Source organism: Canis lupus, chromosome 19, assembly GCF_048164855.1.
Source record: "Canis lupus baileyi chromosome 19, mCanLup2.hap1, whole genome shotgun sequence".
Taxonomy (NCBI): domain Eukaryota; kingdom Metazoa; phylum Chordata; class Mammalia; order Carnivora; family Canidae; genus Canis; species Canis lupus.
In genome coordinates this window covers 47,476,238-47,498,389 of record NC_132856.1, presented here as the reverse complement: position 1 = coordinate 47,498,389, position 22,152 = coordinate 47,476,238, and the positions used below count along the sequence as shown (strand labels likewise).

Sequence of the window (22,152 nt, the reverse complement as noted above, 5' to 3'; positions counted from 1 at the left end):
CTAAAAAAAGACTCCAATCTTCATTCAAGTGCTTCTCCTGAAGATAGCCACTGAACTTAACTCTCAGTAGAATGGCTTTATATGTACTTACCATTTTGTCACACAAAATATCTGCTCCTACGGAGTGAATTGTGTCATCCTAAAAGGGATGTTGAAGTCCCAATCTCCAGCACTTACAAATCCAGTGTTATTTAGAGATAGAGTGTTGACAGGTGTCATCATGTTAGGGTGAGACCCCAGGCTGGGCCTTAATCCAATAGCACTATTGTCTTTATAGGAAGAGAAAAAGTTGAACTCAGATATAAGAAAGAGGAGACCATGTGACAACAGAGCCAAGGAATGCCAAGGATTGACATCCAGCACCAGAACCTGGAAGAGTCATGGAAGGATATTCCCCTAGAGACTTGAAGGGGTGCAGCTCTACTGACAACTTGATTTCAACCTCTGACTTCCAGAACTGTGAGAGAATCCATTTCTGTTGTTTTAAGCCTCTTCTTTCATGGAACTGTGTTATGACATCCACCAGGCCCTGTCTGGGCTCCGCCATGATGTGACCTGGTATGCAGCAAGCTCCTTGTCTCAGTCTGCTCCGGCTGCTATAACAGAATACCAAAGGCTGGGAGGCTGAAACAATAGATATTTATTTCTTGCAGCATGGAGGCTGGAAGTCCCAGATCAAAGTGTCAGCACATTTGATGTCTTGTCGGGGCCCAACTCTTGGTGTACAGACAGTCGCTTTCCTGCTGTTTCCTCACATGGCTTCTCCTCTCTATCCTCATTTTCTTTTTTTCTTTTTTTTCTTTTTTTATTATCTGTCCTCATCTTCTTATAAGGACGCTAATCTTAGCTGGACGGCCCCACTGTCTTCTCCTAAAAATTTAAAACTAATCACCTTCCAAAAGGCCTTATCTCCAAATGCCATCACTGTGATGGTTAATTTTAGGTGTCATCTTGACTGGGCTAAGGGATGCCTAGAGACCTGGTCAAATATGATTTCTGGATGTGTCTGAGATGGTGTCTAATGCTAAGAGATGAGCATCTGAATTGGTGAACTGAGTGAAGCAGATGGCCCTCCACTCCACTGCCCATGGAGTGCCAGTGGGCATCATCCAACTCGTCGAGGGCCCAAATAGAACAACAACAACAAAAAAAGGAAGGACAAATTCCACCTCTCTGCTTAAGCTGGGACATTCACCTTCTCCTACCCTTGGACATAGACACTCCTAGTTCTCAGGCTTTTGGACTCAGATCAATACGTGCATCTTGAGCGCCCTGATTCTCAGGCCTCGGGACTCAAATAGAATAAATTGGATAAATGAATTACAGCCTATCCACTCAATAGAATTCTATGCAGTCATTAAAATGAATGAACTAGGGATGCCTGGGTGGCTCAGTGGTTGAGCATCTGCCTTTGGCTCAGGGCATGTTCCTGGGGCCCTGGGATCAAGTCCCAGATCAGGCTCCTTACAGGGAGCCTGCTTCTCCCTCTGCCTATGTCTCTACCTCTCTCTGTGTGTCTCTCATGAGTAAATATATAAAGTCTGAAAAAAAATTTTAATTAAATGAATGAACTAGATATCTCCAGGAGACCACCGTGAAGAAAAGGTATCCATGTTTTATTATTATGTGACAAAAGCAAGGTGCCATTTTGGTCCAAACACAAAATGTTTCCCCCACACGTGTTTATATGTGCATAGAATACAAGGACTGTTCAACAGTGGTTATCTCTTGGAAGGATCCCTGGGTTTCCATGGAGATGGCGTATCTCCCTCACTGGCAATCCTAGATCAGGGAGGATGAGGTGGGCAGGGGTGAAGGTTTTGTTTACTGAGATGGTGGCCATAAATAAACCCCAACACGGAGCCATGAGGCCCATCCTCAACTTCATACTTTAACAACCATGTGTGAATAAAACACCCAATGTTCTGGGTTGAGCTCTGTTCTCCCAAAATTCATAGGATGAACTCCCAGCCCTTGGTCCTGTAGAATGTGACCTTATTTGGAGAGAGGGCCTTTATTTTTTTTTAATTTTTATTTATTTATGATAGTCACACAGAGAGAGAGAGAGAGAGAGAGAGGCAGAGACATAGGCAGAGGGAGAAGCAGGCTCCATGCACCGGGAGCCCGACGTGGGATTCCATCCCAGGTCTCCAGGATCGCGCCCTGGGCCAAAGGCAGGCACTAAACCACTGCGCCACCCAGGGATCCCAAGAGAGGGCCTTTAAAGAAGTGATCAAGTTCAAATGATGTCATTAGGGTTGGCTCTAACGCAATACAATGGTTGTCTCTGTAAGAAGAGGAGACACAGGGGGAAGACAGCCTGCTGCATGCCCAGGAGAGAGGCCTGGAACAGATCCCCCCCCCTCACAGCCCTCAGAGAGAACCAACCATGCTGCCACCTTGGTGTCAGACTTCTGCTCTCTAGATCTGTGAGCCAATCCATTTCTCTTGTTCAAGCGCCCCCCAACCAAGTCTGTGGTACTTTGTTACGGCGGCTTCAGCAAACAGATATACCCATAGACAAAACGCCCAGAGGAACCTCTCCCAACCATGAACCTGTTGGAACAAAATTGCAGCTAGGTAAGTGAGTGAAGAGCCTGTTCTGTCTGGATGCACAGATGGGCACGTGCTATTGGATTGTCACATAAATGTCCTGGCTGAACAGCCTAGACTGTCTCCTGAAGAAACACACTGCTCCCCATGCCCTGTAAAGGCAAAGACTTTGTGAATCTTTCAGATTTTTTTAAATTGTAAAAATAATACAATCTGGTTATTAAAAATGTAGACTACAGAGAAGTACATAAAGAGAAAGAGAGAGACTTACCTCCTCTCACCTACAATCCATCATGCCAGATGCAAGAAGGATGAACAGTCCTTTTATTCTGCACATATAAACACTCAGGAAGTGACAGCTGTGCTTAGCATCTGTCTCTTCTGCATGCAGGTAAGTGTCTCTTTAGTAACAAATTATGCCTTTGGGTCTTCCTTAAATGATTGTATCTCAGCATTTTTGTCTGACTTTGAGCTTCTTAACCAGAACTTCACTGGTCGGGCTCCGATCAAGGACAGGAGGAATTAGAGGGTCCATAGACTCTGGGACTGTGAGCAAAACTGCATGCATGTCATTGTCCAGGAGAGAGTCCAGAGTTTTTATTGAGGATGTTAAAGTGTGGTCTGGAAGCCCAAAGAACTGGACGTTTCATATAAATGAAATCGTACACTCTATGGGCCTTTGTGACTGGCTTCTTTTACTTAGCATGATGTCTTCTAGGTTCTTTCCACATTGTAGCATGTGTCTTGCTTCCTTCCTTTCTGTGGGTGAGTAATATTTCATTGTATGGATTGATCACCTTTTGTGTATCCATTTACCAACTGATGGACATTTGAGTTGTTTCCATGTGTGGCTATTTTGGTTAGTGACATTCTGAGCATTTTTGAATAGGAATCTGTTTGAACATTTGTTTTCAGTTCTCTTGGGTATATACCTAGTAATGGAGTTGCCAGATTATATGGTAATTTTTTTTTTAAGATCTATTTATTTGAGAGAGAGAGAAAGAGACAGAGCATGAGTGGGGGGAGAAGGCAGAGGGAGAAGGAGAAGCAGACTCTTTGCTGAGCAGGGAGCCCGATGTGGGCTCGATCCTAGGACCTCAAGACCATGAGCTGAGCTGAAGACAGATGCTTAACCAACTGAGCCACTCGGCACCTTGTGTGGTAATTCAATGCTTAACTTTCCAAGGAACTGCCACGTTGTTTTCCATAGCAGGTGCATCACTTTACATTCCTACCAGCAGTGCACAAAGGGTTCCAATTCCTCCACATCCTTGCCAATACTTATTTTCTACTTTTTTGATCATAGGTGTCCTACTAGGTGTGAGATGTTATCGCATTGTGGTTTTGATTTACAGATAAATGATATTTTAAAGTCATGTTTTATAAAAATCAAACTCCACACAAAAACTCTGTGCCCAAACCAAACAACAAAATCTTAATGAAGGGACACCTGAGTGGCTCAGTGGTTCAGCATCTGCCTTTGGCTCAGGGCGTGATCCTGTGGTCCTGGAATCAAGCCCCACCTAGGCCCCCCTGCAGGGAGCCTATTTCTCCCTCTGCCTATGTCTCTACCTGTCTCTGTGTCTCTCATGAATAAATAAATAAAATCTTTTTAAAAATATTAATGAAGGGCAGCCCCCGTGGCCCAGCGGTTTAGCATCGCCTTCAGCCCAAGGTGTGATCCTGAGACCCGGGATGGAGTCCCTCGTCGGGCTCCCTGCATGGACGCTGCTTCTCCCTCTGCCTCTGTGTGTGTGTGTGTGTGTGTGTGTGTCTGTCTGTCTGTCTGTCATGAATAAATAAATAAATTTTAAAAATAAAAATAAAATATTAATGAAAACAGAATCCAAGCCTGCATTTATATACTCACCTCACTATATTTAAAATTGTGACAGTTCATTCATTGTGGATTTTTCTGCACTAATTTTTCTAAACATTGTTTAAAAGATCACACTTTTATCACCACAACAAATGAAAAACGTATTTATTATTATTAATCTTTATTGCTGGGGCTTTGTATGTGCCCTCCCCGCAGAGTGTGGCCCCCCAGGCCAGGCAGCACCTCTCCTGCGTCCCCCTCCTGCTCTGCCCTGCGCTCAAGCGGCTTCGCCCATTCACGCGGCAGCTCCTGCGCTGACCTCCAGGGGGCGCCGCTTCCCCGCTCATCCTCCTTCTAGCCCAGGCACCTCCTTCCAGGCTGACTTTGATTTGGGTTATTAACATCTCTCTGCGGGGATTCCTCTCTTCCAAGGGGGCAGGGGGGAGGAGAGTTAGGCAGAAAAGGTGTGGAAATCCCTTCGCCTAGGGCTCAGCCTCTACCCAACACATAATGATCATTATAACTATTCCCAAGAGCAGGGATGGAAGAGTACATTGCACTTTCACTGCAGAGAGTTTCAAACACCACAGTAAGCAGAATGGTATAATGAACCGCCAGCTCCAGGTTCCACTGCTATCAACCCCTGGCCAACCCCACCGTATCCACCTTGACATCTGGGATTATTATCTCAAAGCAAGTCCCAGTCATTCCAGAAATCTTATTATTCTATAAATATTTTATTATGCATCTCTACAAGATAAACAGGCTCTTAAAAAAAAAAAAACCTTACCACGATACCATCTTCACACTTTGAAAACTTTGCCAAGAATTCTTTAATCCCTGCAGATTCCTACGTAGCTGACAAATGTTGGGTTTTGAGGCTCAGCCCTGTCGTTTCCTTGCCAAGGGAGCTTGGGCAAATTGCTGAACTTCTCTGAAGCTTATTTTCCTTCTCTCTTTTTTCATTTTTTAAAAAAGATTTTATTTATTTCTTCATGAGAGACACACAGAGAGGCAGAGACATTGGCGGAGGGAGAAGCAGGTCCTTCAAAGGGGCCTGATAGGTGACTCGATCCCATGACCTCAGGATCACGACCTGAGCCAAAGGCAGATACTCAACCACTGAGCCACCCAGGTGCCACTATTTTTTTCATTTTTAAGCAATCTCTACACCCAACATGGGACTCAAAGTCACAACCCTGAGATCAAGAGTCACACACTCTACTGCCTGAGCCAGCCAGGTACCCCTCAGAAGCTTATTTTCATCTTTGGTAAATCAGGGTAGCAAAATGAAGTTCCTAGTCACAGGGAGAATTAGAGAGAACAGGTTATATTAGCATCTGAAGCTAAGAGTTCCTCATGATATAATGACATGATGATGGTAACATGAAAATGCCAACTTGTTAGAGAAGTTGTTCTCAACCAGGGGGTGGGGGTGGGGATTCTGTTCCCCAGGAGACACCTGGCAATGTCAGGAGACATTTTTGGTTGTCGTGATTGGGAGAGGTGATGCTACTTGCATCTAGTTGGTGGAGATCAGGAATGCTGCTCAACATCCTAATGTTTTTGCTACCTCCAAGGGAGCTTCCCATGTGCAATCTGAAACCAGCCCCTGTACTTGGAGGGCAGGGCAAGACCAGAGAAAGTCAGGCCATTTCAGATTGGTAGGTGGCAGGTTTGATAAGCAGGAGAACTTACTTACCAGGCTTGTCTCGAGTGGCCGCAGACAAGTAGATCTTACACTATAGCAGCCAGAATCTTAAAAATGTATATAAAGGCCTTAACTGGGTTCAGTCCCATACACCATCCAGATGGTCTTAACACCACATCACTATCTCAAGGCTGTGTCCTTGGGAGAGCATCTCGTGCAGGGAGGCCCAGGGGAGTGAACACTCCAAGGACAGGGGAGGGGGAGCTTCTCGCCCACCTGGTGGGTCAAATCTGCAGTTACATGTTCTTGATGACCTCCTCCAACATGCGCACCCCACCGCAAAGAGTGCTCTGGCCCCAAATGTTAAGCAGTGCTGAGATCGAGAAACCCTGCTCTAGAAACTTAGATTGCATTTAACGCTTATGGGGACGTCAACGTTGGATGCTTTGATTCCTGATTGTGCCACTTGTTGGCTGAGCCTGGAAATAATAGGAAAAATCATGGCCTACATTTCATGTGCCCTTCACATGCCCCAAGCATGACGTTAGGCTCATCTTATAAGCAAATTTCATTGTCTCCCTGACTCTGGAGATCATAAAGCAAACTTAAGCCCGGAGAAGCCAAGTGGCCCATGCAAGGGGCTTCATCTATCTGGACCTCTTTTTTTTTCATCAGTGGGGGAGAATCATAATACCCGCCTCTTGGGCACACTGCCCATGTGGAATGCCAACCAGCTGGCACCTCATGGGCCCTTAACAAATGGCCTCTTCTGTGATGAGCATATTAGCCCGACACACAACGGTTAACCATCAAGTCTGGCTAAGTGCCCAGCTAATAAGCCAGGGCCTGAGAGCCACACAATTTCTTTCATTATCCCAGTTGCTGGGTGAATTGGCAGGGAGAGACCTGGGAAGTACCTAAGACAAAAGTTACTAGGATTGCCGGGGGCCTGGCTTCCGGGCAGTGCTACGGCCAGAAAACTTTCTTCTCCAGCCTACTTCCCCAGAGGGTTTTAAGTTGGCTTTTCCACCACCAGCAGGAGTGAGATTGAGGCCAGAGCTCCCAAGGAAAACCAGAAGGCAAGCACTGCAAGGGACTTCTGTCCTTCCTGGGGAAATCCAGTCTTCTTCAGTTGCCTGTAGTGATAAATAGGAGTCAAGGAAGATGGACAGTTGTGGTTGAGCCCACTGATGTGACAATTATTTAGTGAGCACCTACTATGTGCCAAGCATGCTGACCTTGGCGGACAGAGTCCTTGCACTCACGGAACTCATGTTCTTGTGGCGAGACAAGCAGTAAAGAAGCAAGAAGAAACATACCAGCTGGTGGTGAGTACCATGCAGAGAATTAAAATAGGGTGATGGCATTGGGAGGGACTGGGGGAGTGGTCACTGAGCAATGGGGTGGTCAGAGAGCCTCTGAGGAAGTGGCATTTAACTGAGGTGTAGGGGATCCCTGGGTGGCTCAGCGGTTTGGCACCTGCCTTTGGCCCAGGGCGCGGTCCTGGAGTCCCGGGATCGGGTCCCACGTCGGGCTCCCGGCATGGAGCCTGCTTCTCCCTCCTCCTGTGTCTCTGCCTCTCTCTCTCTCTCTCTCTACGTCTATCATGAATAAATAAATAAATCATTAAAAAAATAAAAAAAAATAAACTGAGGTGTGGATGACATGAATGGATTCAGGATGGGGAATTCAGGTGCAACATGAGGCCCTGAAGCTGTAATTGGCTAGTTGTCTTAGGCCAGGGTTCTCAACCAAGCGTGATTGTGCCCCTACTAGACACTGGCAATGTCCAGAGATTTTTTTTTAAAGACTTTATTTATTTCTTTGACATACAGAGAGAGAGCACAAGCAAGGGGAGTGGGAGAGGGAGAAGCAGGCTCTCTGCTGAGCAGGGAGCCCGATGCAGGGCTTGATTCCAGGACCCCAGGATCATGGCCTGAGCTGAAGGCAGACGCTTAACTGACTAAGCCACCCAGACACCCCTTGGAGATATTTTTAATCGTCACAGCTTTGGCGGAGGTGGGGAGCCCTGCTACTGGCATCCAATGAGTCAAGCCCAGATGCTCCTCAACATCCTACAATGCACAAGATGGCCCCCACTGCAAAGAATGACCTGGCCCCAGATGCCAGTAGTGCTGATATTGGAAAAGTCTGGGCTACAGAAATAGAAAGAAAGCTTAGTGTGAGCATCAAGGTCAAAGTCTTCCCATCCTCCCACGAACTCAAGAGGTGGTAAGCAAGGGAACATGACCATGTGCCAGAGTCGGGTAGAGTCCTACAGACCTGTTTGGAACTGAGATAAATGGAGAAAGAAACAGAGATTTGAGGGGAGACAAATTCAAGGTCATGAGATTGGTGAAGAGGTGATAGGCCTAGACTGACTGTGGAGTCCAGAGCTGGGGCCTGGGTGAGGTTACAAGGTGCAGCTAAATCAGAGGGTCTGGGTGAATCATGGGCAGGTGGTTGGATGAGGAAGCTGGCTCGAGGGGAGGGGATGTCCCCTGTGGGAGAAGGGGCCAGACCAGCACTCACTCCACAACCCTACCCTTCAAGGCGAATGAAAAAGTTCTCACTCTGATCCTCAGTTTTCCTCATCTGTAAAATGGTGACAGTCAATTCTGTTACAATATTTTTCAGGTCTGTGCAGGAAAGGTTAATTTAGCAGGCCTAGGTTGTCCCCACCCTGCACATGAAAGGTTTGGCCCTTGACTGGCTCCTAGGATGTGCCCTCTAAGGTCTTGAAATGTCTTGTCTGATAAGAGTGTGTATACCTAGGGGTCTTGGAAAATACCCCAAGAGTCTATGCTAACAATGTGATTTCTGGTGGGGACCTTGGGCCATGTGGTATCAACTCTAGAGAGGCTGGACTCTGAAGTCAGCCACGTATGTCTGTGTGACCAATGCCCAGGAAATACTTGGATGCCAAGGCTCGAGTGAGCTTCCCCGGTTGGCAATCCTCCAAGCAGGTTGTCACACATTGTTGCTGTGAAAATTCAGGGCTGCTCGCACGACTCCACTGGGAAGGGACAATCGGCAGCCTAAGCCTCGTGTCTCCTGGACACTGCTCTGCACGTTGCTCTCCTTGGCTGACCTTCATCCACGTCCTTTCACTGTAATGAACTATAACCATGAAAATAGCTTTTCCGAATTCTGTGACCTGGGGGTGATCTTGAGGACCCTACAAGGCAGACTTTTCCTAGGTGGACAAGGCAGAGAAGGAAAAGGTGTAAGAAAAGCTCCGGCTCTTTGATTGAACTGATATCACCATTTCTCAAGTGCCTGTATATAAAGTGGGGACTTGACACACCAGCTCCCAAATGGCTTGCTCACACTGGGTTCACTGTGGGTATGTTTGGCATCCATTCTGGTTTTGGGGCACATCGTGCTTCCTTATGTGCTGATCCTGAGGGATGTGCCTTTCTCTCCGGGTCCTAGCCCACCCTTGAGTGAGTGGTTCTTACTCGCGTATCTCACAGATGATGTGACTAATGTCCCAGGAGAGAGGCCACTTGCTTAACTCCTTCAGGACAGCGATGGACAAGCCAGCGCTCCAACCAGGCCCATGGACACCCAGGTATGCTTTCCTTCTGTCTGCGGTTTGTTACTACTGCGAGGTGGGTGGGCAGGACCCAGATCACCAGGGCATGTTCAGTAAAGTCAAATAATGAGAAGGTCTTCCTTGGTCATAGAGGCCGTGTTTTGGGTTAATTTTTCTCCCCTCACCCTACTGACGGATAATCAGCGTACAACGTTGTGTGTTTAAGGTACCCAACACGTCGATTTGATGCATTTCTATCTTGCACGGTGGTTACTGCGGTGGCATTAGCTAACACCTCCAACACGCGTATAATCACTATTTCTTTTTCGTGGTGAGAGAACCTTTAAGATCCGTACTGCTAGCAACTTTCAAATATATAATACAGTATTATTAACTCTGATCCCCAGGCTGTGCATTAAATCCCTATGCCGGTCTCATTCATCTTTTAACTGGAAGCTTGTAACCTCTGACTAACATCTCCCCAGCTCCCGACCCCCATTTCCCAGTAACCATCACTCTACTTTCTGTTTCTGTGAGTTTGGCTTTTTTTAGCTTCCACGTATAAATAAGATCTTACAGTATTTGTCTTTCTCCACCTGGATTATTTCACCTAGCATAATGCCCTCCAGGTCTTTTCATGTTGTTGCAAGTGGTATTTTTTGATTATTTCAAAAAGCACAGCTCAGTTTGATATGGGTAGGTCCTGAACTGCCCCTGGAGATTTGCTAATCTCCCCTCTTATCCAGGGAGCTGGCCTCAGGCTCCATGCCTCCTGCAGGCAAGGAGATCTGACTAGAGTGGATTTAAAGCTGGTTTCTCAGTTTCTCAGCACTGCTGACATTTGGGGACGGATAATTCTCTCTGGCTGGGCTGTCCTGTGCATTGTAGGGTGTTGAGCAGCATCCCTGAGCTGTACCCACTAGATGCCAGCAGCTCTCCCTCCCTCAGTCGTGACAACCAAAATGTCTCCAGACGTTGCAAGGGTCCCCTGGGAAACAGAATATTCCCCCAGTTGAGAGCTGCTGGTTCGTACTGTGCATCCAGTGCCTGGACCTCTTTGGAGGGGGCAGTGAGCACAGCACGAGGGGGGATTCCACTAAGTGTTTCTGGCCTGCCCTGCCAGGACTGGCACAACTCCCAGCATCTGACAGCTTCCCTCCGCACACCTGGGCCCCAGCTCGGCTTTCACGGATCCCCAGGGGACCTAGGTGTTCCAGAGGCTGGCTGGTCCCCAGGCCCCAAAGCTGGGCTCCAGGAAACCATAGTTGCCGTGGTGACTGCTGAGCTCTTGGGGTGAGGAGCTGGCTGGTTGAGGGGCAAAGGCTCCAGTGCCTGGAAGAACCAACATCCAGGGGCCTTGGCTGGGAGGCTGCTGTCCAACGTCCTCCCATTAGTGCTTGCAGACCACGCAGAGCAGCGCTCCCCAGGGGCGCTGGAGGAGGCGGAGACTGCAGGGCACTGCGGGGGTGAGATGGACACCCCACTCCGGAAGGCTCTGCCTCGCTGCCCTCCCAGGAAGGCCACCTGGCCTCTGGCCTGAGGTCTCTGAGTCCCAGGCCCCATCCCGGGGAAGGGTCATCTGGGGGACAGGCAGCATGAGTGTGGGCCCCCTCAGCCCGGGCACCCGCCAGCGACTTCTCCAGGGTCAGGCAGACCCCCTCCCAGCGCCTCTGTCCAGAAGTGTGGCCATCTTCATCAGCTCCACGGTCTCGGGTAAGGGGCAGGGTAGGGCTGGGAGGCCAGAGGCAAGCAGGTACTCGTGGGGAGGGGTGAGGTGGCCAAGGTATGGCTCATAGGGTCCCCTAGGAGACCTGGATAAGAATGCAGCCTGGCCAGTGGGAACTGGTGAAAGGGAGCCTCCCAGACCCTCTGTTTCCTCCTCCATAAGCCAGTCTGAAAGCCGTGAGTGGCAAATCATATAGCAACTAACATTTATGATGAATGCACTACACTACAGGCTTAAAAAGTATGAGAACCATTTCCCCCCTTGCTCCCCCCACCCAGCTGCCAGCCCTTGCATGACCTGACTCTCTTCACCTTGCGTCTTGATCTCATAAGGTCCTCCCCTCACTCCCATGTTGTAGTCACACTGGGCTCCAGCAGGTCGTGGGACCCTTGAAACCCCAGGCCCCATAAACAGTAGGCGTTTATATATTTACTCAATGTCTGGTTCTTCTGAGCAGGCTGCAAGCCCTGTGGGGGCAAGGACCATGTATACAGTAGAGTACTGGCAAATGTTTAACAGCTCACTCCCCCCAAATCCAAATGAAACAAAACAAAACAAAAAAAACCCAAACACCTGATCTGTACCACCTGCCAATTTCTGTGGTGTAAATCCCTCCGCCAGGGTCAATTTCGAGCTGCCGATCTGACTTTTCTGACTTCGGAGGCAGGCAGAGATGTATGGTAATTCAACTGTCTCTAGTATTTCCCTGATACAAAATCAGCAGCCAGGACCGAACTGCAGAACAGAGCTCACAGTCAAATGCCATAAAATAATTAGGAAGTGATGCGTTCTGAGTATTTGCCATCTTTGCCTTTTCCATTGTAGGTTCAGATCATTTCATTGTTCATCATGGCTATGTTAACAACTGGCTCACAAAATTCCTGACGATTGGGAGCTCGGCTATCCCAAGCCAGTAGGGGCCAGCTCCAGCACACTGTGTCATCTACATTATGTCTTGTTGGCCTCTGTGCCCCCGATGGTTAGCAAGGTTCTGAGCATAAAGCAACTTTCTAATAAATACTTTATAGGCGGATGTAAATAACCCTTGGAATGCATTAGACAGGGATGGGAAGGGCATGGGATAGAAGGCAGATCCAAGTTTGGCACCCAGGTCAGCTCCCATCCCAGGGCTGGGGCGGCTTCTTCATGCTCCCCGAACATTCTGATGACCTCCCCCTCACCAGGTGGAGAAGACAAACGTTTCTTCTACATCTGTCTCACCCTAGGTGCTTTTACTTGTAAGATTCAGTGGCTCAACCAATGCATATTGAGCATTTGTGTTGAGGGCTAAGAAATTAGCCATGACCAAGGCAAGCAGAAGCAATTGACTTTGGGGTGCTTGCAGCCCTGCAAAGTAGAAGTATCACCCCCATTTTACAGAGGGGGAAACCAAAGATAGCTTGGCACTTGGCACTAGGCCACGCAGTGAAGTCAGTGCTACAGAAGGTCTTAGAGCCCTGGGTCGGGCTGCCAGATTTAGCAAAAGCAAAAAACTGGAACAGCAAAACCAGGACACCAGTTAAATTTGCATTTCAGATAAACAATGAATAATCCTTTAGTATAGGTATTTCCCAAATAGTACCTGACATGGGATATACTCACCCTAACAGATTATTTGTTGTTTATCTGAAATGCGATCCAGCTGGGCTGATCAGATGTGCGCATGTGTCCAAATGGTGCATGGGACAGGACACACTTATGCTATCAAGTTTTTCATTGCTTCTCTGAAGTGCAAATTCAGCTGGGCATCCTGCACTTTATGTGGCAACCCTAAGCTAGGGTGACCAACCATGCTGGTTAGCTTGGACTGAGGGATTTCCTGGGATGTGGGAGTTTCAGCACTAACAACAGGAAAGTCCCTCTCTAGTTTACTTCATGTTTTTTGGATCTTTTCATTTGCCCCTGCAAGGCCCCAGCCTTAGTGAGGACAAAAGAGGCTAAAAGCAGAGCTGGGGGGCGGGAGGGGGCAAGAAAGAGTTCTAGGTTCTTCTAGCTAACATCCTTTGTGCTCATCCTTGCAGATATGGATGTAGAGAGAGAAGCTCTGCAGAGCACTGCCTTCCCCGAAGTGCAGACCTTCTGCCAAAAGAACGGCCTGATGTTCGAGGTAATAGCTTCCTCCCTGGCTCATTGTCCATTGCCCTGAAATTAGGGACCAAGGGTGTGCCACCCCCGCTGTCACATAGGACCCTTTGCTCCAAGAGGCTCCACACTGGTGATGTGCTGGTGGAGATGAAAGTCCTCTCAAAAGACAGGGGGAGGGATGATGACCATGGCCACCGCTGTTAGCCCAGGAGGTGTGACAGTGCTATAGGTGGCTGCCTGGGGACCCTGCTGCTTGGGCATGTCACTTTCCTGCCTTGTGTTGTTGGTTTGTCCTGCCCACCAGGCCCTCCCTGCACAGGGGCAGCTTCAGGGGGAGTCTAGGAGGACTATGGGGGTGTTTGGGGTGTATATGAAGGGAGATGTGCCTTTTTCGGGAGCACTAATGGTGTACCTGCCGGGCACAGTCACTGCAGTCCCCAGTCAGAGTCCCCTATGAATCGAGAGTGGGGTAGGGTGTTGCTCCCTGCATGTTCTGATGCGGAAACCAACAAAGCATCTTTGGACTGTTGGCTTCAACTGACCCTGACTCCCTGACATTTATGACAGCGATCCGCCCCATCAAAGGCTCCCTTGATGCTAAGACGCACAATGGTTTCTATATTACTAAGAAAGAAGCAGTTCTGGGAATTCGACTCTGCCTGCCATTGATCACGAGACACGGCTCAGTGGCAGAGGTGCTAAAAAGGAAAACATACGTGCTGAGAAGTGATGCTTGTGCTTTTAATGTCCACACAGGTGCAATGCGGCAAACACCGCCAACATCCTCCATCCGCAGATCGGAGGCAGCGGCCCGCAGAGCCAAAGCTCTTGCCTGAGCCCAGTGGCTGACCCGTTCTCCCTCTCCATTCAGCCACACTCAGTAGTAGGGTGCTTTTATCCCCATGTTCCACCTCATTAGGAATTTCTGTGTCTTTCCCTCTGAGCAAAAGAATTGAGGGAGGGAGGGACATTCTGAGTCCCATCCGAGGCTCCCCTGCCTGCCTCCTTTTCCCAGCCTTTTGCCCGGTCAGCTTTGCTACCTGAATCGAGCCATTCTGCTGGCCCCCCTCAGGCTAGCAGGCAAAAGTGGACCGCAAGCGTGCGGTTGCCAAGGAGACTGCCAAGTGTGATTTTGGCCAAACTAAACACCCTCCTTTGCAAAAGAAAGCTCTGAGAACAAGTGTGGACATGTCCTCACTTAGAAAGAAGCAGTTTGAAAATGGCCAAGTTTAAAAAAATTTTTTTTTTGATATGTTGTTTTTAAGTTAACTTTTTATTTCGGATTTAGGTTTACGTGGAAGTGGCCTACAGTCCAGAGTTCCCATACGCCTGCACCCACTTTCCCCCAATTATGAACATCTTACATCATCGGGACACATTTGTCATAACTAAGAAATGGACATTGGTACAATGCTATGAACCAGCCTCCTGGTGTCATTCAGATGTCACCAGTTCTCCCATATGTGTCCTCTCTCTGGTCGAGGACCCTATCCAGGTGACCCGGTGGGGCCCCTCTGGTCTGAGACAGTCAGTCTTTCCTTATTGCTCATGACCTTAGCAGTCTTGGAGAGGACTGAGTGGCCATCGTGCAGGATGACCCTGACCTGGGTCTGTCTGATATTTTTCTCATGACTATCCTGGGGATATGGGCTTCATTCAAGTTCTTTCAATTTGCACATTCCCCCCTTTGGGAAGAGACTGTCAAAAATTACTGAAAGAAACTTTATGCCTTTGTCAAAGGGAATTGAAAAAAAAAAAACACACCCATTGTGCCACCTCCCTTACAAATCCACGCTTGTAATCTCCAGGTTGTTGACCTGAGGTGGGGTATTCGGAACACTGAGGCCACTGACCACATGACCACAGAACTCTGCTTGGAGGAGCTCGACCGGTGTCGGAAAACATCCATAGGGCCGGCTTTTGTTGTGAGTCTCTTGAGAGGGATGGGTTGGTGTTTACTTCTCATTCCAGCCCCATATATGGCTCCTACTCACTAGCCAAACCCATCAGTGGAGGGATGTGGGAGGCATTGCTGCTAGTATCTACTCTCCATTGTCTGCCCATGGCAGACATTGCTAATCGATCACAGTGCTCATTTTCTACTGAGCTAGCTGAGATCCAGACCTTAGTAGCCAAATGAGAGTAGCAGGTGAGCTGGGGAACAGAGCATAGAAGCCCAAGGGAACCTTAAAGTTTGCTCTGGACCTTCCCCTAGCTTCTCCACCTCATCTACTTCAAAAGGGTGGAATTTGGAGACCCTGAAAAAGCATAGAGAGGATAGAAGCCCACAAGATGCTGAGGATTTTTTTTCCTCTAGTGTGCCTCATGGTGTTGGGAGCAGCCTCTGTGGCACAGTCTAGAGCCTGCCTTGGGGCAAACTTCCTCTGATGCTAGGTGGAACCAGTTTTTCCATGTTCCTGGGTATTCTTTCCTCCCACCCCCGAAGCACCCTCTCGGTCCCCAAAATAACCCCAAGCTCACAATTTTGGCCTACAATCGGCAAGTGTAATTCCACATTCCTGATTTACTACAACACCAAGTTTCAGATACAACCAAAAACTATGACATTTTAGCTCATAAATCCTAGAGCAACGATCAGCAAACTATAGCCTATGGGGCAAATCTGGCCCATTGCCTGCTTTTGTATACAAAGCTTTATTGAGGGCAGCCCGGGTTGCTCAGCAGTTTAGCGCCTGCCTTCAGCTCAGGGCGTGATCCTGGAGTCCCGGGATCGAGTCCCACGTCGGGCTCCCTGCATGGAGCCTGCTTCTCCCTCTGCCTGTGTCTCTGTCTCTCTCTGTCTCTGTGCCTCTTGAATAAATAAATAAAATCTTAAAAAAAATAAAGCTTTATTGGCACTCAACCACATATCCTCCGTGGTTGTTTTTCAGCTACATCCACAGAGCTGAATGGTTGTGACAGAGACCACCCGGCCTGCAAAGCTGAAAAGATTGGCTATCTGACCCTCTACAGGAAAAGTTTGCTGATCTCTGTCCAAAATGTAAAGAGGGGAAAAGTCAAGAAAGTATCTTTGCCCGAGACACCTTAGTCACAAAGAAGCTTTGAGTGGTTCCAGATAAAAAGAAAAATCTCCTGGAACGTCTCCTGGAGATTAAGTAGAATGTAGAAGAGGGTGGTCACCATTATAAAAGCTGTTTTCTGGGCAAACAAAGACAAATATTTGAGGGCTGCGCTGCTCGGCTTTAGAACCACACTGTCTAGTGCAGTAGCCACAAAGCACATGTGGCAAACTTAAAGGTAAATAAAATAGAGTAGGATTAAAATTTCAGTTCCTCGGTCCCACCAGCCACATTGCAATGGCTTAGCAGCCACTAATACGTAATAAAGAAAGCTTCCCACACATGTTGGCCAGGTCTTAGTTTCTTTCAGGGAGATCTAATCTCTGGGGCAGCCCTAGAACCTTCTGCAGTGCTGAAAGTGTGCTCATCTGTGTTGTCCAATGCTGTGGCCAGGCACCACATGTGGCTACTTGGACAACACAGATGAGCGCACTTTCAGCACTGCAGAAGGTTCTAGAGCTACCCTAGAGATTAGATCTCCCTGAAAGAAACTAAGACCTGGCCAACATGTGTGGGGAGCTTTCTTTATTACGTATTAAGTTGTATCTATATAGTCAGGCTTGTGTTTTCAATCTTTTGCTCTGTATTTTTCTTCGTTGGCACTGGTTTTTTTTTTTCTTCTCCCGGTTTTACGGAGATGTTTTTGCCATCCAGCATTGTGTAAGCTTCAGATGTGCAACGTTAAGGATTTGACTTACATGTTTCATGAAATGATGACCGCGGAGAGATTATCTCATATAGGTACAAAAAAAGAGAAAGGAAAAATGTGGTCTTTTTCCTTGCGATGAGAACTCTCAGGATCTACTCCCTCAGCAATTTTCAAATACATGTGCAGCAGTGTCAACTAGGGTCCTCGTGTTGTGCATCACATCCCTATATTTGTTTATTTTATAACAAGGATTTTGTGCCCTTTGAACCCCTCTAGGTCAATTATTATTGCTTTAAAATGCATCCTAGGGTTTGGAGGGCTCTACCCTTCTGCTTGCAAATCTCTCTCATACATTCCCCCCACCCCCACCCCAATCTTCCAATTTAGGTTTCCAAATGAGCCTGACAATTGATCATTTTGTGGAGTTTCAAAAAAAAAAAAAAAAGGAATTTTCTAAAGAAAAGCAGGCAATGGAGAGAAAAGGAACTCCAGGAGGGATTCGATTTTGCAACCCAAATTGCAGGCAGTGAAAAGCACAACACCGCTTCCAGGTGGCATGGGGGACAGGATGATGATCTCTGGGCTTCCCCCAGGCCCAACTGGCCCGGGGGGCCTTGCTTGTCCTTCCAGAAGGGCTCCTTGGGCGGCCAGCTGATCTCTACCCACTTCCCGCTTTCCTCTCAAACCAGGCATCTGTCCTCTGTCACCCGAGAGTCACGGCATCCTTCTCCTTCAGTGGCTCTGAATGGGGGTCTTCCCATGGAGCTGGGAGCTGTGCTGGTGGCCCTTGGAGAGGCGTCTCTCTGGTAAATAAGTCATTAGGCAGCGCGAGTAGCAGGGGACAGCTCCCCACGGTACTTCTTTAGAGGCTCTGGCTCTCCTGGGCCACCGGCAGCTCCAGCGTCCCCAGAGAGTTGCTCCTGGTGGCTCCTGACCTTTTTCTTTCAAGCTCTTCCTGTTGTTGCTCTGGTCCCTCAGGCAGGAGCATTTTCCACCTTCCGTCTCCTTGCTGAGATCTGTGGTTCGTGGTTGGCTGGATTCTCCAGCTCCTCTCACTGCTCCGAGACTGACGCTGTGGGAAAGGCCCCCAGAGAGTGGGGTCCTGTTCAACCTCCCATCATCACAGGCTCCACTTCTCTGGGTCCCTGGGTGCACACCCCTGGAATATTCTGGTACAACCCAATGAAGAGGGGTGGGTGGACTGCTTCCATTTCATGATGCGGAAACTCAAGACTTCAGCCTCCGTGTCCTGGACCTCCTCTAGCCTAATTCTCTAGCATTCTGGTTTGCACCTTCTCTTGGGGCAGAGAGAGGGTGAACTAGGATTCTTGGCATTAAGACCAAGGTCTTAGGGCCTCACCGCTCTGCCGCAAAATCTTACCCATGGGGATAGCCTTCTGTTTCATTCCAATTTTAGTATATGTGTTGCTGAAGTGAGCACAGGGATGGCCTTATGTGTCACCACTGCCCCCTCCTCATTGGTATTTCAACCACCTCCCAACCTCAGCTTTCCTGCTCTGGCTCTTTGGAGCCATTGCCTGCCACAGGGCCTTTGCACATGCTGTCCCCATGGTTTGCAATGCCCTTTGCCCAGCACACCCCTTCTCATGTCTTATTCTTTAGCTCGATCTAAATAAAGACAGAGTCCACCCCATACCTTTGATACTAACCTGCCCCCAGGACCATGTCATAGCATGAAATTTGGTAAGGGCCAATGGAGTCCTTATCTCTTGCCACAGCTCCATGTCTGGAATAAGCTGATACCTGCATATAAGAAGCTGTAGTCTTCTCTCCCTCTGCCTGTCTCTTATTAAGAACTCTTGGGATTGCATTTAGGGCCGAGGTAATCCAGGATAATCCCCCCAGCTCAAAATCCTTCACTTAATCACATCTGCAAACACCTTTGTGCTAGTCATGGTTCTCCAGAGAAATAGAACCAATGGATAGAGAGAGAGATACATAAGAGGAGATTTATTACAGGAATTAGCTTACACTGTGATGGAGGCCAAGAAGTCCCCCATCTGCTGTCTATACACCAGAGAACCAGGAAAGTGGGTGGTGTAATTCAGCTGTAGGCCTGAGGCCTGAAAATCAGGAGACTGAAGATGCAAGTCCTGATCTGAGTCCCAAAGCCTGAGAACCAGGAACACCGATGTCCAAGGGCAGGAAAAGGGTGGCTCAGCTCAAGCAGAGAAAGACAGTTTACCTCTCCTAGTGTTTGGTTTTGTTTTTTCCTAATTTCTTTGGTGTTGAGGTTTTCTGGTCCTATCTGGGCCCCTGGTGGATTGGACGATGCCTACCAGCATTAGGGAGGGCTGTCTGCTTCACTCAGTTTACCAGATCGATCCCTTCCAGAGACACTGTCATAGGCATACTCAGAAATCATATTCCAGGGGCACCTGGGTGGCTCAGTGGTTGAGAGTCTGCTTTTGGCTCAATTCGTGATCCTGGAGTCCGGGGATCAAGTCCTGCATCAGACTCCCCATGGGGAGCCTGCTTCTCCCTCTGCCTATGTCCCTCTGCCTCTGTTTCTCCTGAGTAAATAAATTAAAATTTTTTTAAATTAAAAAAAAAAAAAAGAAATCATATCCCACCCACTATCTGGGCATCCCTTAGCCCAGTCAAACTGACATCTAAAAATAACCATCACAACCCTTTCCCATGTAAGGTATGTTTACAGGGTCCAGGGATTAGGGTTGGCTCTCTTTGGGGGCCATTATTCACCTTCCACAAAGGGTTTTCCCAGTGAAAGATCCCTTAATGTTTGGAACCTGATCAGATTAAAAACTTACGTGTGTGATGTCCTGTACTCTTAGATACCTTCACATGCAGGTGCTCTAAGGCTCTAGCCTGCACTTCTTTTTTTTTTTTTTTTTTTTTTTTTTTTTAAATTTTTTTTATTTTTTTTTTATTTATGGTAGTCACAGAGAGAGAGAGAGAGAGAGAGGCAGAGACACAGGCAGAGGGAGAAGCAGGCTCCATGCACCGGGAGCCCGACGTGGGATTCGATCCCGGGTCTCCAGGATCGCGCCCTGAGCCAAAGGCAGGCGCCAAACCGCTGCGCCACCCAGGGATCCCTCTAGCCTGCACTTCTTAGTGTAATTACCACCCTGGCACCACAGCCAGGCCCATTTTGGGGAGTTCAGTGTGTCTCACCCAGGGTCACAGAACTAAGCACCCAAGCCAATTTTTTTAAAGATTTTATTTATTTATTCATGAGAGACACAGAGAGAGGCAGAGGGAGAAGCAGGCTCCGTGAAGAGCCCGATGAGGGACTCAATCCCGGGTCTCCAGGATCACGTTCTGGGCCCAAGGCAGATCCTCAATCACTGAGCCACCAGGCATCCCACCCCAAGCCGATTTGAACCCATGACCCTCTTTCTGCCAGGCCCTCTTAGGTGACCAGTACGGCCCCTGTCCAGTCCCTACACTGATCGAGGAGAAGGAGTGGGAGGCCCTGAGATCCCAGCTGGCCTCCAAGCCACGTGACCTGGAGCTGGTGGCTCGACGCTTCCGGAGGGATGAGAACGCCGTGCCCCCCACCTACCTGCTTCAGGCCCTAGGCACTGCGGAGACCCAGGGGCCCGAAGAGGCCACCCTGACCTCTGTGCTGCGCTCCGGAGCCCAGGAGGCCCGGAGGCTGGGCCTCATCACCCAGGAGCAGTGGCACCGCTACCACTGGTCAGGTGAGGCTGCCAAGACCCACCCCCTCAGGGTCCACAGGAAATGCCCCACGTTCAAATACACGCATCGAATATTGTCCAAATGCCACAGCCTGCGTGTCTGTAAAGGCCAGATCAGCCTAGCTCTTGGATCCCTGGTTCTGCGTAAGGTTATTTTACTGATCCAAGAGTTCAGCCACGTCCAATTCTCTGTCTCTTAGGACCCTCCTTTCCTCTCCCCCTCCAACTTCCTCTCCCCATCTCCCAGGGAAGCTCCTGGCTCGGGGAAGGCTTCTTTTTTTTTTTTTTTTTTTAAGATTTATTTATTTATTCATGAGAGACACAGAGAGAGAGGCAGAGACACAGGCAGAGGGAGCCTGACATGGGACTCGATCCTGGGTCTCCAGGATCACGCCCTGGGCTGAAGGCAGCACTAAACAGCTGAGCCACCGGGCTGCCCTGGGGGAAGGCTTCTAAGATGATCACTATCCTGGTTTGTCTAGGACTTTTAGGGCTGCACCCAGAGAGTCCTGGAAAAACCGGAACAGTGGGTCACCTGATGTTAGCCGGAGAGCCAGCCCCTGCTGGGGAGACTGAGTCCTCCAGCCTCCCTGCACCTGCCTCAGGGGTGGAAACTGAGGTACAGATGGAGGTACCTCTCCATCACCTAAGGTGAGGAATAGAGGTTTGACCAGAGTCCATCACCCACTCCCAGCCGGCCCCTGACCTTCCACCTCTAGCCTCAACCTCTGGCTCTTCCATCCTCCACACTGGCTACCAGAAAGATTTCTCTAAAAATGCAGTGTTGTTGCGGCACCTGGATGGGCTCAGTCAGTTAAGCTTCTGACTCTTGGTTTAGGCTGGGGTCACGATTTCAGGGTCATGAGATCGAGCCCCATGTCTGGCTCTGCACTGAGCATGGGACCTGCTTGGGATTCTCTCTCTCCCTCTGCCTTTCCCCCTGCTCTCATTACCTTTCTCTCTAAAATAAATAAATAAATCTTTTTTAAAAAATGGGAGTGTTGCCAAGCCATTTCCCCACTGCTTGCTGCCAGCAAGAAACAGATTTTTATCATTGTTCATGGGTTTAGTAATATGTCAGATATGGCCATTTATATCACCCAAACTATTAAGTATATGAATTTCTCTTACTAAAAATATTAAAAACATGAACTCATTCTATCCACATATTAAATATATGGATTTATATTATGAACATATTAAGTACATTGAGTTAAAGATTTTTGAATAGCAATTTATGTCAATAGCATTTTCATTGTACTAAAATATATCACCGTCTATTATATAAATTCTAGTAATGACATATCAATTTTTTAAAATAAGCTTTTTATTTGAAGATAATTTTGCTTATTTTTATTTGTTATTTTA

At 48.2% G+C, this 22,152-nt stretch overlaps 1 protein-coding gene across 5 annotated transcripts in view; it reads left to right on the top strand.

The window, feature by feature from the left end:
• The first annotated feature begins 6,931 nt into the window (after positions 1–6,931).
• Positions 6,932–22,152, top strand: part of NWD1 (NACHT and WD repeat domain containing 1) — a 65,903-nt gene continuing 50,682 nt past the window's right edge. Inside the window, exons 1-5 of one of the 5 annotated variants that reach the window (XM_072786858.1) lie at positions 6,932–7,351; positions 9,500–9,597; positions 13,309–13,394; positions 15,181–15,297; positions 20,490–20,787. In XM_072786858.1, the coding sequence (XP_072642959.1) occupies positions 13,311–13,394; positions 15,181–15,297; positions 20,490–20,787 (499 nt within the window). In that variant the 5' untranslated portion in view covers positions 6,932–7,351; positions 9,500–9,597; positions 13,309–13,310. Of the gene's footprint in view, positions 7,352–9,499; positions 9,598–13,308; positions 13,395–15,180; positions 15,298–16,270; positions 16,374–20,489; positions 20,788–22,152 lie in introns of those variants that run through there. The other 4 variants (XM_072786855.1, XM_072786854.1, XM_072786856.1 and 1 more) reach the window with 4 other exon arrangements.